The sequence below is a fragment of the Pan paniscus genome, chromosome 11, assembly GCF_029289425.2.
Source record: "Pan paniscus chromosome 11, NHGRI_mPanPan1-v2.0_pri, whole genome shotgun sequence".
Taxonomy (NCBI): Eukaryota; Metazoa; Chordata; class Mammalia; order Primates; family Hominidae; genus Pan; species Pan paniscus.
The window spans coordinates 105,431,184-105,445,101 of NC_073260.2; the positions used below are offsets into that span (position 1 = coordinate 105,431,184).

A 13,918-nucleotide genomic window follows, 5' to 3' on the forward strand; every position below is an offset into this window, starting at 1 on the left:
TGGTTTAATAAAACATGACTAGAGTGACTCCATCTTAAAGTAGCTAGGCACTTACAAGGCTCCTATAAAATTAATGCTTAAGGTTTAAAAATAGCCACATTCTAAGCTGGCCACCAATTATAATTACAGAATATTTATGGCCATACAGGACATCTCCCACTAAGCCTGCAGAATGTCCAGATGTTCTAAAGAGCAGCCCACTTTACTTAAAGATGACGTTAATGAGCAAGCTTAGGTTGAAAGATTAATGGTCTCTGAAAGCACAATAGCCCTACCTTTAGTGAGCACATCTGCGCATTCCAAGTTTAATCACAGCTCTTTACAGTTTCTTACAAGCAGAGACAGTAACAAAGGACCTTGTGTTCCTCCGCCTGCTTTCTGAGGTTGCTCCGCTCTTCAACGGAGTAGTTTCCAATAAACTTGCTTCCTTCATTGTGTTCTGTGATTCACCTCAAATTATTTCCTGCACGAGATCCAAGAACCTTCTCTTTGGGTCTGGATCAGGACTCTGTTTTTTCCGGCAACAATTTTACAGACTTTGACTCTTTTTGTCGACAGGAGTCAGAGATTTTTTTTGTGTGTGTGGCTGTTCTTTTGCTTTGAGAAGGGTCTTGCTCTGTCACTAGGCTGAAGTGCAGTCGTGCAATCACAGCTTACTGCAGCCTCAGCCTCCCAGGGCCCACGTGATTTTCCCACCTCAGCCTTCTGAGCAGCTGGACCACAGGCGTGCACCACCAGAACGGAGTCAGAGATCTTACAGATGACCTCCATAATGAAAAGCTATGGGTGATAGCATAAACTTCAAAAGGTGCTTTTAGGCTGGGCACGGTGGCTCATTCCTTGGGAGGTCAAGGTGGGCAGATCGCTTGAGCCCAGGAGTTCGAGCCCAGCCTGGGCAACTTAGTGGCTTTTCTTTCTTTCTCTCTCTCTCTCTCTCTCCTCTTTTTTTTTTTTTTGAGACAGAGTCTCACTTTGTCGCCCAGGCTGGAATGCAGTGGAAGGATCTTGGCTCACTGCAACGTCTGCCTTCCGGGTTCAAGCGATTCTTCTGCCTCAGCCTCCCGAGTAGCTGAGCTGGGATTACAGGCATGCGCTACCACGCCCGGCTAATTTTGTATTTTTAGTAGAGACGGGGTTTCTCCATGTGGGTCAGGCTGGTCTCGAACTCCCCACCTCAGGTGATCCGCCCACCTTGGCCTCCCAAAGTGCTGGGATTATAGGCGTGAGCCACTCTGCCCCGCCTCTCTCTCTTTTATTAAGGTGATTTTAGTGAGGCAGGAGACAATCATTGCCAGAGGTAGCAATGAGACTTAAAAGCAGGTTACCCAATCCACTTCCAGGCCCTGTTGTCAGTGGGGTTTGTGGTAGGCAACAGCTGTCAATTAAGACGACTGGCCGGGTGCGGTGGCTCACGCCTATAATCCCAGCACTTCGGGAGGCCGAGGCGGGCGGATCACGAGGTCAGGAGATCGAGACCATCCTGGCTAACACGGTGAAACCCCGTCTCTACTAAAAATACAAAAAATTAGCCCGGCGTGGTGGTGGGAGCCTGTAGTCCCAGCTACTCGGGAGGCTGAGGCAGGAGAATGGCGCGAACCTGGGAGGCGGAGCTTGCAGTGAGCCGAGATTGCGCCACTGCACTCCAGCCTGGGCGACAGAGCTAGACTCCGTCTCAAAAAAAAAAAAAAAAATAAGAGGACTGCAGGCGGCCAGGCGCAGTGGCTCACGCCTGTAATCCCAGCACTTTGGGAGGCCAAGACCGGCAGATAACCTGAGGTCAGGAGTTCGAGACCAGCCAGCCAAAATGGTGAAACCCCGTCTCCATTAAAAATACAAAAAAATTAGCCGGGCGTGGTGGCGGACACCTGCTAATCCCAGCTACTCGGGAGGCTGAGGCAGGAGAATCGCTTGAACCCGGGAGGCGGAGGTTGCAGTGAGCCGAAATCGCGTCACTGCACCCCAACTTGAGCAACAAGAGCGAAACCCCGTCTCAAAAAAAAAAAAAAAAAAAGGACTGCAGGGGGAGTATAGAGCCAGATTTCATTTAAAGCAGGAAAAGGAACATCCAGCATTTGAGGACATAGATTTCGCTAACGACAGAAATGAGGCTCAGAGATTACGTGGCTTGATTAGAGTCACAGTGAGCATAGCGGAGGATGGAACCAATGCTTTATCTCTACACCGAGGCATAGTGCTCCATTTATGGCTTTTTTGTGACGTAACAACTAGGATACACAAGCAAATGGACCCCACTAACCAAGAATCAGAAACCCAAAGGCCCGAGGATCTGGGCACGACAGCGGTTAAGCAAGCGCAGAGCAAGTCGCTGGCCGCGCAATGCCCCGTGGGTCTTGTAGTTTCTTGGCTGGGCATGGCCGGAAGGGAGGAGAGAAGGACGCATTGCATGGCGGGAGATATAGTCTTTGCCGGAAGTCCCTCCTCCCTCGGACGCCTGGCGGCGCCGGCGCACACTGCTTTTCGTTAAGGGCGGGAGTCTCGGTTTGTGGTGGCTTCGCTGAGGCAGTGGTGGCCGCACTATACCGTTAGAAACTCAGTTTCCCGGAGGTTGTAAGGCCCTTTGAGGCGAAATGGCTCTGGGCGTGAAAGGAGCAGGCGTTGGCAATGGAAGGACCACCGCGACCTCAGGCTGACCGTAGGGAGGGATCTTGAGGGCCCTCCGAGTCCCCTGGGCTTGCTCTTTCTTTCTTTGCAGCCGCCGTGCCTACCGCGAGGATGAGCTCGGCCTCGGTCACCGCTTTCGAGAAGGAGCATCTCTGGATGTATCTGCAGGCGCTCGGCTTCGAGCCAGGCCCGGCAACCATTGCCTGCGGAAAGATCGTGTCGCACACGCACCTCGGAGTGTAAGGAGGCCGGGGGCGGCGGGGCGAGGGAGCCTGAACCGGGGGACGCCGGGGGGACTCGCCCTTTTGTACACCCCGGAGGTTGATTAATCAGAATTGGTTGAGCAGTTACTCTGTGCCAGGCATTGGCTCCAAAGTTCCTACTCCCAGTTGCTGCCAGCCTAGGGGCAGAGACAGACAGTAAATAATGCAAGAGTGCCGGAAGCGCTCTGTAGGGGAGTGCAAAAGTCTGCAGATGGGGAGAGTGCAAAACTGGAGGAGCAGCTTAACTCTGCCTATGTGGTGGAGGGGTGGTTTGTGAAGTAGTGGGAGGGATGGCGGGTGGTAGTGGAAGAGCATGGGAACCATATGTACAAAACACCTTTTGGACTCAAGGGAGCCTTTGAAGGTGGTTGTTTAATTTTATAATTTTTAATTTTTTAATTAGTAAGGCATGTTGGAGTTAGCATAAAACAACGGAGAAGGGTATTAAAAACAAATACCCTTTTAAGAAAAGTATGGAAAGTAAAAGCCCCTTCCCTACTTTTTCCACTTCTGTTTTATCAACTTTAGCCAGTATCTCTATTTAATCATTCCCACTGTAGGCCAAGAGGAATTCTTTTCTTTCATATGGAGTCTCGCTCTGTTGCCAGGCTGGAGTGCAGTGGCACGATCTCGGCTCACTGCAACCTCCAACTCCCTGGTTCAAGCGATTCTCCTGCCTCAGCCTCCCGAGTAGCTGGGATTACAGGCACTTGCCACCACGCCCAGCTAATTTTTGTATCTTTAGTAGAGACGGGGTTTCACCATGTTGGCCAGGATGGTCTCGATCTCCTGAGCTCATGATCCACCTGCCTCGGCCTCCCAAAGTGCTGGGATTACAGGCGTGAGCCACCGTGCCCGGCCTCTATTTTTTTAAAGTATTTTTATTTTAGAGATAGTAGCTAACCATGTTGCCCAGGCTGGTCTCAAAATTCCTGGGCTCAAGCAGTCCTCCTGCTTCGGTCTTCCAAAGTGCTGGAATTATAGATATGAGCCATTGTTTTTTGTTTTGAGACAGGGTCTCCCACTCTGTCGCCCAGTCTGGAGTGCAGTTGTGCGATCACAGCTCACTGCAGCCTCTAACTCCTGGGCTCAGGCGATCCTCCCACTTCACCCTCCTGAGTAGCTGGGACTACAGGTGCGTGGCACCATGCCTAGGGTCGGCATGTTGCCCAGGCTGGTCTTGAGCTCCTGGCCTCCAGCAATCCCCCCGCCTTGGCCACTCCAAGTGCTGGGATTACAGATGTGAGCCACCGAGCCTGGCCTGTTTTATTTATGTTCATAGTTGTACATATTTTGGGGATATAAAATTTTGATATTTTGATACACTTATACAATGTATAAGGATCAGATCAGGATAAATGGGATAGCCATCATCTCAAACATTTATCTTTCCTTTGTGTTGGAAACATTTCAGTTCTTTTCTAGCTATTTTAAAATATACAATAAATTATTTTTAACTATAGTTTCACTTATGTACTATTGAACACTAGAACTTATTCCTTCTATCTAACTGTATATTTGTGCCCATTAATCAACTTGTCTTCCTCCCTCCTTCTCTCCTTTTCTAGACTGTGTTAACCACCATTCTACTCCCTACCTCCATGAGGTCCACTTTTGTTGCTTTCACATGTGAGAACATGTGATATTTGTCTTTCCGTGCCTGGTTTATTTTACTTAAGATAATGACCTCCGGTCCCATCCATGTTGCTGCAGATGACAGGATTTTCTTCTTTTTGTGTGGCTGAATAATATTCCATTGTGTATATATACCACAATTTCTTTATCCATTCATCTGTTTTCTTTATCCATTCAACTTAGGTTGATTCTGTATCTCGACTATTGTGAATAATGTGTCACTAAACATGGGAGTGCAGATGCCTCTTTCATATACTGATCTCCTTCCTTTTGGATATATACCCAGCAGTGGGATTGCTGGATCATATGGTACTTCTATTTTTAGTTTTTTAAGGAGCCTATGGTTTCCCATAATGGCTGTACTACTTTACATTCCACCAACAAAGTACAAGCATTCCCTTTTCTCTGCAGGATCCACCATCTTGTAACACATGTCCACTTTAAATGCTTTCAACATGGATGTGGCATTAAAATTTACTTTTTTGTTTTTATTTTTTGAGATAGTCTGGCTCTGTCTCTCAGGCTGGAGTGCAGTGGCCTGAATGTGGCTCACTGCAGCCTCCATCTCCTGGGCTCAAGCCATCCTTCCTTCCACTTCAGCCTCCCGAATAGCTGGAATTACAGGTGCCTGCTGCCACGCCTGGCTAGTTTTAATTCTTTTTTTTTTTTTTTTTTTGAGATGGAGTCTTGCTCTGTCGCCCAGGCGGGAGTGCAGTGGTGCGATCTGGACTCACTGCAACCCCTGCCTCCCTGGTTCAAGCAATTCTTTGCCTCAGCCTCCCGAGTAGCTGGGAATACAGGCGCCTGCCACCACGCCTGGCTAATTTTTTTGTATTTTTAGTAGAGACGGGGTTTCTCCATCTTGGCCAGGCCGAATCTTAAATCCCTGACCTTGTGATCCACCTGGCCTCCCAAAGTGCTGGGATTATAGGCGTGAGCCACCACACCTGGCCAGCTAAATTTAATTCTATTCTTTTTGTAGAGATGGGTTCTCACTGTGTTGCATAGGCTGGTCTTGACCTTCTGGGCTTAAGTGATCCTCCCGCGTCAGCCTCCCAAAGTGCTGGGATTACAGACATGAGCCACTGCACCCTGCCAAATTTACTTTTAAAATTGCTCGATGCATTTGTAAATCCAGCTACTCAGAAGGCTAAGGTGGGAGATTGCTTGAGGCCAGAAATTTGAGACCAGCCTGGGCAACATAGCCAGACCCTGTCTCTTAAAAATGCAATTAGGCTAGGCATGGTGGTTCACACCTGTTAATCCCTGTGCTATGGGAGGGCAAGGTGGGAGTATTGCTTGAGCCCAGGAGTTCGAGGCTACAGTGAGCTGTGATGGTAGCACTGCACTCCAGCCTGGGTAACGAGAGTGAGACCCTGTCTCTTAAAAACAAAAAAGAGGCCGGGTGCGGTGGCTCACGCCTGTAATTCCAGCACTTTGGGAGGCCGAGATGGGCGGATCACGAGGTCAGGAAATTGAGACCATCCTGGCTAACACGGTGAAACCCCATCTCTACTAAAAATACAAAAAATTAGCCGGGCGTGTTGGCGGGTGCCTGTAGTCGCAGCTATTCGGGAGGCTGAGGCAGGAGAATGGCGTGAACCCAGGAGGCAGAGCTTGCAATGAGCTGAGATCGCGCCGCTGCACTCCAGCCTGGGGGACAGAGCGAGACTCCGTCTCAAAAAAAAAACACAAAAAAACAAACAAAAAAAACCCCATTATTTTTTATTCACTTACATTTTATACGTATACGTTCTCTTTGGTTTGCAGTTTATGATTTTTTTGTTTCTATGACCCTGTAGTGGTATGACCACTTTTCTTTTTTTCTTTTTTTTTTTTTTGAGATGGAGTTTTGCTCTTGTTGCCCAGGCTGGAGTGCAATGGCATGATCTCACCGCAACCTCCGCCTCCCAGGTTCAAGCGATTCTCCTGCCTCAGCCTCTGGAGTAGCTGGGATTTTAGGCATGCCCCACCATGCCCTGCTAATTTTGTATTTTTAGTAGAGACGGGGTTTCTCCATGTTGGTCAGGCTGGTCTCGAACTCCCGACCTCAGGTGATCCACCCGCCTCGGCCTCCCAGAGTGCTGGGATTACAGGCGTGAGCCACCGGGCCGGCTCCACTTTTTTTTAAATGTTAAACATAACGTATGACTCAACAATCCATTCCAAGGTGTTTGCCCAAAAGGTTTGCAGTTTGGAAAAATCATATGGTTGCATTACAGAGAATAGATAGAAGGGGAAGAAGCGCTTTGCAGTTAATTATTTAGGCCTGAACTAAAGTGGCAGTAGGAATAAAAAGAGGTGATTCGTTTATTTGTTCATTCAACAAATATTTATTGACCACTGTATTAGACCTGGCTATACAGTGGTGAAGAGAATAGATATAAATTTTCCCTTATATAATTTTTTTTTTTTTTTTTGAAACGAAGTCTTGCTCTGTTGCCAGGCTGGAGTGCGGTGGCGCGATCTTGGCTCACTGCAACCTCTGCCTCCTGGGTTGAAGCGATTCTCCTGCCTCAGCCTCCTGAGTAGCTGGGATTACAGGTGCATGCCACCACGCCGAGCTAGTTTTTGTATTTTTAGTGGAGACAGCGATTCACCATGTTGGCCAGGATGGTCTCAATTTCTTGACTCATGATCTGCCTGCCTTGGCCTCCCAAAATGCTGGGATTACAGGTGTGAGCCGCTGCACCCGACCCCTTACAGAATTTTAGTCTAGTGATGGAACAAATCTTCAACAAATATCTTATTACAAATTACAATAAGTGTCAAAGAGAAGAGAACAAGGTACTTTGTGAAAAAACAACAGGTTTGAGAGATGGTAAGGAAGTAGGATAGATGGAACTTCATTTGTGTTACTTGAAGAGTAGAGACGTCCTAAGGACAAGAGTGTTGTTTGACAAATGGATAGGCATAGTAACTTACACAAGAGAATAGTAATCCTAAGTCAGAAATTCACTTGATTTGATTTTTTGGAAGGAAATTTCATGCTTTGCCGTTTAAGTTAACTCTTGATTCCTTATAGTTGTGTGACATTTTCTTAAAGGGTTTAGTGTTCTTTCATTTTTGTTTTCATATTTTTTTTTTTTTAGGCTTTGTTTTGATTAATTAGGGTAATTGGAACAATAAAAACTATTGCCAGCATTATGTTATAAAGATGGTTCTGGGAATAAAAATCTAGTAGTGAAGACCCTGGACTCTAGGGTGAGGTGACATATTTCAAATCAGTGCTTTCTCCACATCCTTTCCAGCACCTGTTGTTTCCTGACTTTTTAATGATCGCCATTCTAACTGGTGTGAGATGGTATCTCATTGTGGTTTTGATTTGCATTTCTCTGATGGCCAGTGATGATGAGCATTTTTTCCTGTTTTTTGGCTGCATAAATGTCTTCTTTTGAGAAGTGTCTGTTCATATCCTTCACCCACTTTTTGATGGGGTTGTTTGTTTTTTTCTTGTAAATTTGTTTGAGTTCATTGTAGATTCTGGATATTAGCCCTTTGTCAGATGAGTAGGTTGCAAAATTTTCTCCCTTTCTGTAGGTTGCCTGTTCACTCTGATGGCAGTTTCTTTTGCTGTGCAGAAGCTGTTTAGTTTAATTAGATCCCATTTGTCAATTTTGGCTTTTGTTGCCATTGCTTTTGGTGTTTTAGACATGAAGTCCTTGCCCATGCCTATGTCCTGAATGGTATTGCCTAGGTTTTCTTCTAGGGTTTTGATGGTTTTAGGTCTAACATGTACTCTTAATAAATATTAGCTATTTATTGTTATTCAGTAAATGTAGGTTGTTACCATTATAAGGCATGTTTCTCTTGAAATAGGTTTTCCTTCCTTTTCTGTGGAGTGTTTTCATTAAAGCCAGTTCTGCCAGTCTTATATTGAATCTGTGTTTTCAGAATTAGAAAATGAAAGCTTGTATGTTTTTCTTACTGGTTATAAAATACACATGAATGAGAAAAATTAATTTGCCTTGACTTCCTGAAGAGAATGAAAACATTAATTTGTGTCAAAGTCTTACTCAGCTTTTGATGATGTTTAGCTTATTAACCTTTTTCTTTTTCTATTTCTATTTCATTTTTAACCACTAGGAACATGTTTGACAAGCTGAACCGTGATGCCTTTCATATAATTTCTTATTTTTTGTTTCAAGTTCTGGACCAGTCTCTCACCAAAGAAGTTTTCAAGTAAGGAAAAATAATTTCATTTTCTTAAATTTCTTTCCAAATTTGAAAATGGACAGCATTTTGATACAAGCCAGAATTCTCTCCTTTTTTTTTTTTTTTTTTTTTTTGAGACGGAGTCTCACTCCGTCACCGAGGCTGGAGTTCAGTGGCGTGATCTAGGCTCACTGCAACCTCTGCCTCCTGGGTTCAAGAAATTCTGTCTCAGCATCCTGAGTAGCTGGGATTACAGGCGACTGCCACGACGCCTAGCTAAGTTTTGCATTTTTATTGGAGCTGGGGTTTCACCTTGTTGGTCAGGCTGGTCTCAAACTCCTGACCTCAGGTGATCCACCTGCCTCGGCCTCCCAAAGTGCTGTGATTACAGGCGTGAGCCACCGCGCCTGGCATAAGCCAGAATTTCAACTTGGCCTTTGACTGTTGTTTTGAATGAATATTACAAAATTCAGGTTTGAGTCTTATACATTTAATACTTAATCTTTATAAATCTGGGTGATTTTTTTCTTTGGTACATATCTTAAAATCATTGTGTATTTTATAAGTAATATAGTTTTTATAGATTTCTTAACATTTTATTTACGGTCTTAATAATTAAGCAAATTATTGTTAGCAAAACAGTTAAATGATATCAATCCGTATGAACTTGATTTTGCCCAATTTTTTTTGCTCGGTACTCTATGCCTTACTACTTTTCCTATAGGCAGTGTTGTTTTGTCTACACGGCTATCTGTAAATCCTTTTTTTTTTCATTGATATATTAAAGCATCAATTGCTTTAGGCAAAAATCATTCCTATTACATTTACTCTACTGTTATATGCTGTTGAATATTAATTTAAGAAGGAGATAAAAATGTAAGCACCCACAAGTCTCAGTCCTAAGTTATTTTGCATGTGATTTGTGTTTCTGCTATCTAAAAAAGTGTTCAAATTTATTTTGGTATTTATATTGTACCATCAATCTTTTATATAGAAAAGCAACAAGTAGATCTATCGCTTAGGGCATTATTTTCATTTTTGAAAATCTATTTTGAATATTTTGCTTTTATTTAAAGTTCTGAATATGCAGGATAATAGGTATGTTTGGGTGATTTTTTGGAATTCCCTATTATTAAGGTATAGGGTTTCTTCTGTCCAAATAAAAACAGATTTTAATTTTTTTTTTTTTTTGCTGATTATCAACGTTATGGCTCATTTTAAGTAATTCAGAAAATATAGGAAAATGTAAAAATTGTTTTGAAACCCGTCAACCGTGGAGTATCACTGTTGACATTCTAGTCTTTTAGTCTTTTTGTTTCCTATGCATGCTCAGTTTTTTCTGTGAATGCTGAATGTAGTTATAGAAAAGGTATGAGGCCTTAAATAATTATGCCTCAGAATAAAAATTTGGAAAAGCCTGACTGTGAAAGGAAATCAGTAGGTAAATTTTAAACCCTAATATTTTTGACCAAAGTTGAAGCAAAACTTCTCTTTTTAATGTTTTTCTGTCTTGTTTAGCCACAAAACAATAGCACCCACAGTTATGATAAGGATTATCTCTAGGAGTCAGAATCTTGTATGCCATTTTTTCTCTTCTTCATATATATCTGTTTATGTTTCTCTCTGGCAAGATTACTATTTCTTTTCAGGCTTAATTTATTAATTTATTTATATTGTCTTTATGCACTAGTCCAGTGGATCCATTGAGATTGTTGCCTTTAGCTGATTTTCAGCAATTTTTATAGCTGTTCATTCCCTCATTTAATACATTTTAGTTATTTGTATGACACAGAACTCAACCCTATAGATGTTTATAAATAAAAAAATTAAATTTCTCACAGGTTGGTGTCTCTCTAGCTGTTATCTAAGAAGTTTAGCTTTAATTCATTTCACTTTAATGGTTTTTTTTTCTTTTGAGACAGGGTCACCCAGGCTGCAGTGCAGTGGTGCCATCTTGGCTCACTGCAGACTCCATCTCCTGGGTTCAAGCAATACTCGTGCCTCAGCTCCCGAGTAGCTGGGGCTATAGGCGCACACCACTATGCCTAGTTAATTTTATATTTTTAGTAGAGATGGGATTTCTCCATGTTGGCCAGGCTGGTCTCAAACTCCTGGCCTCAAGTGATCTGTCTGCATTGGCTTACCAAAGTGCTGGGATTAAAAGTGTGAGCCATCGCGCTTGGCCATGCATTAGTATTTCTGTTATTAGAAATAAGTTTGATTTTTAAAAAATTTGCTGAGGCTTTTTTTTTTGGCTATTGTTGTGCATAGTCCTTAAGCTTTTATTTTTGTTTTCCAGATTTTGTTGGCCCCCATTTGACCAAAAAAGTGATACTGAATTCCGAAAACATTGCTGTGAATGGATAAAAAGGATTTCTGTAAGTATTCTTTTTGTTAGAAGATACAGACTTTAAGAAGTTAAAAACTACTTTAACTCTTTAACTTTTTAGAGGTGAAATCCTTTTAATGCTTTAATGCTATCAGTATAAGCAAGGAAATATTAGTTAAAATACTCTTCTTTGATGGTTTTTGGTTGGGATTCTATATATTTAGAAGAAACCAGCTTTGCTGGCTAGGTGTACTGAAAATAGGTTTTAGAGTTCCTGAGAGTTTATAGCACAGTTTTTGTTTAAAGAAAACTTTTCCAACCGTATATTATTTTAGTTTGTTTCCCCAGATAGTATCAATGATTGTGTCTGTATCATTATAATTGTTTTTTCTGACCAGGTCCACGTAGAGTTTAGAAAAACCAAAACAGGTAACTTGTGGTTTAAAAGGAATAATTCTGATCAAATTCTTTATTTTATTTTATTATTACTTTTTTTTGAGACAGAGTCTTCTTCCGTCACCCAGGCTGGAGTGCAATGGCGCAATCTTGGCTCACTGCAACCTTTGTCTCCCAGGTTCGAACGATTCTCCCATCTCAGCCTCCTGAGTAGCTGGGATTACAGCCATGTACTACCATGCCCAGATAACTTTTGTATTTTTAGTAGAGACGGGATTTCACCATGTTGGCCAGGCTGGTCTTGAACTCCTGACCTCCAGTGATCCGTCTGCCTCGGCCTCCCAAAATGCTGGGTTTACAGGTATGAGCCACCACACCCAGCCCTGATCAAATTCTTTTATGCTTCAAAAATAGTGTGATGAGGAGACAGTGGCCTGGGGGCCTTACCCACTTGGACTGCTTTGCACTCTGCTGCAGAGTTGGATGTGTCCAAGCCACTGTGCTATGAAGAGGTCCTAGGGAACCCCACGCCAACCTATAGCATAGTGCTTATGAAAATGTGGGACTTCTATTGCAAGACTGTCACACCCTTTAACAAAAATAGTGTGATGTAAATGTAAGAGTTATTGTTAACAAGGTCTTCAAATCATCTTATTTCTTTTCTTCATAGGGTGAATGTGGAAGTAGCTTTCCTCAAGTTGTTGGTTCACTATTTCTTTCTCCTGGTGGTCCTAAGTTTATTCATCTGATGTATCATTTTGCAAGATTTGTTGCAATGAAATATATTAAATCCAATTCTAAAAGTAAGTTCAACTTATAAAAGATTTTTTGTTTTGATTCTTAAATTTTTATTGTTCTTTACAATTTTTAAATCATGAAGAGATCTTAGTAAAATCAAGGTAAGTTAAAACATTAATGTACCCCAAAAAGGAAATGGTTAATATTCTACTGGAACTGTACTTTAAAATCTTCTCATAATAAACACAGTTAACTATTTATATTATTTTATTATGTTCTAATACAAGGGTTGGGAAACTTTTTTTTTTTTTTTTTTTTTGAGACACAGTTTCGCTCAAGCTGGAGTGCGATGCTGTGATCTTGGCTCACTCCAACCTCTGCCTCCCAGGTTCAAGCAATTTTCCTGCCTCAGCCTCCTGAGTAGCTGGGATTACAGGTGTGTGCCACCATGACTGGCTAATTTTTTGTATTTTTATTAGAAATGGGGTTTTACCATGTTAGCCAGGCTGGTCTTGAACTCCTGACCTCAGATGATCTGCTCACCTGGGCCTCCCAAAGTGTTGGGATTACAGGTATGAGCCAATGCGCCTGGCTTTTTTTTTTTGTTTTTTTTTTTGAGACGGAGTTTTTTTTCTTGTTGCCCAGGCTGGAGTGCAATGGCGTGATCTTGGCTCACCGCAACCTCTGCCTCCTGGGTTCAAGTGATTCTCCTGCCTCAGCCCCCTGAGTAGCTGGGATTACAGGCATGCACTTCTACACCCGGCTAATTTTGTATTTTTAGTAGAGATGGGGTTTCTCCCTGTTGGTCAGGCTGGTCTCAAACTCCCGACCTCAGGTGATCCGCCTGCCTCGGCCTCCCAAAGTGTTAGGATTACACCGAAGTGTTAGGATTACAGGCGTGAGACACCACACCAGGCCTTTTGTTGTTGTTGTTGTTTTTAATACCAGGGTTACACCATATTTCCCAGGCTGGTCTTGAACCCCTGTGCTCAGGCAGTCTTCCTGCCTTGGCCTCCTAAAGTGCTGGGATTACATGCATGAGCCACCGTGCCCGGCGACAACTGATACTTTTATCACTATTGTATGGATAATGTCTGTTTTCCTAAAGGCTTATTAGCATCGTATGTGACCAGACATTTTAATCTTTTCAGTCTGATAGGTTACAGTGGAATCTCAGTATAGTTTTAATTTGTATTTCTCTTATTAGTGAGGTTGAAAATTGTTTCATGTTTAAGAGCAATTTGTACTTAAAAAAAATGTTTATTTTTTGGCTGAGTGTGGTGGCTCATGCCTGTAATCCCAGGACTTTGGGAGGCTGAGGTAGGCAGATCACCTGAGGTCAGGAGTTCGATACCAGCCTGGCCAACATGGTGAAACCCTGTCATTACTGAAAATACAAAAATTAGCCTGGCATGGTGGTGGGCACCTGTAATCCCAGCTACTTGGGAGGCTGAGGCACGAGAATCGCTTGAACCTGGGAGGCAGAGGGTGCAGTGAGCCAAGATTGCACCACTGCATTCCAGCCTGGGTGATAGAGCAGACTCAGTCTCAAAAAAGTTTTATTTTTTTTTAAGAGATGGGGTGGGTCTCCCTATGTTGCCCAGGCTGGTTTTGATTCGAACTCCTGGTCTCAAGTAATCCTGCCACCTTGGCCTCCCAAAGTGCTAGGATTACAAATGTAATATAAGAATGTTTCCAGTTTTTCTGCTACTGGGTGATCTGCCCCAATTACATGTAATACAAACTATTTTATATAAAATATGTGTGTTTGGATTTAATA

At 43.0% G+C, this 13,918-nt stretch overlaps 1 protein-coding gene across 4 annotated transcripts in view; it reads left to right on the forward strand.

Moving 5' to 3' along the window:
* The first annotated feature begins 227 nt into the window (after positions 1-227).
* Positions 228-13,918, forward strand: part of HAUS6 (HAUS augmin like complex subunit 6) — a 50,183-nt gene continuing 36,492 nt past the window's right edge. The window contains exons 1-5 of one of the 4 annotated variants that reach the window (XM_034967216.2): positions 2,727-2,861; positions 4,704-4,829; positions 8,607-8,702; positions 10,975-11,053; positions 12,071-12,203. In XM_034967216.2, the coding sequence (XP_034823107.1) occupies positions 8,611-8,702; positions 10,975-11,053; positions 12,071-12,203 (304 nt within the window). In that variant the 5' untranslated portion in view covers positions 2,727-2,861; positions 4,704-4,829; positions 8,607-8,610. Of the gene's footprint in view, positions 2,862-4,703; positions 4,830-8,606; positions 8,703-10,974; positions 11,054-12,070; positions 12,204-13,918 lie in introns of all 4 variants that reach the window. The other 3 variants (XM_063594467.1, XM_034967215.3, XM_055092097.1) reach the window with 3 other exon arrangements.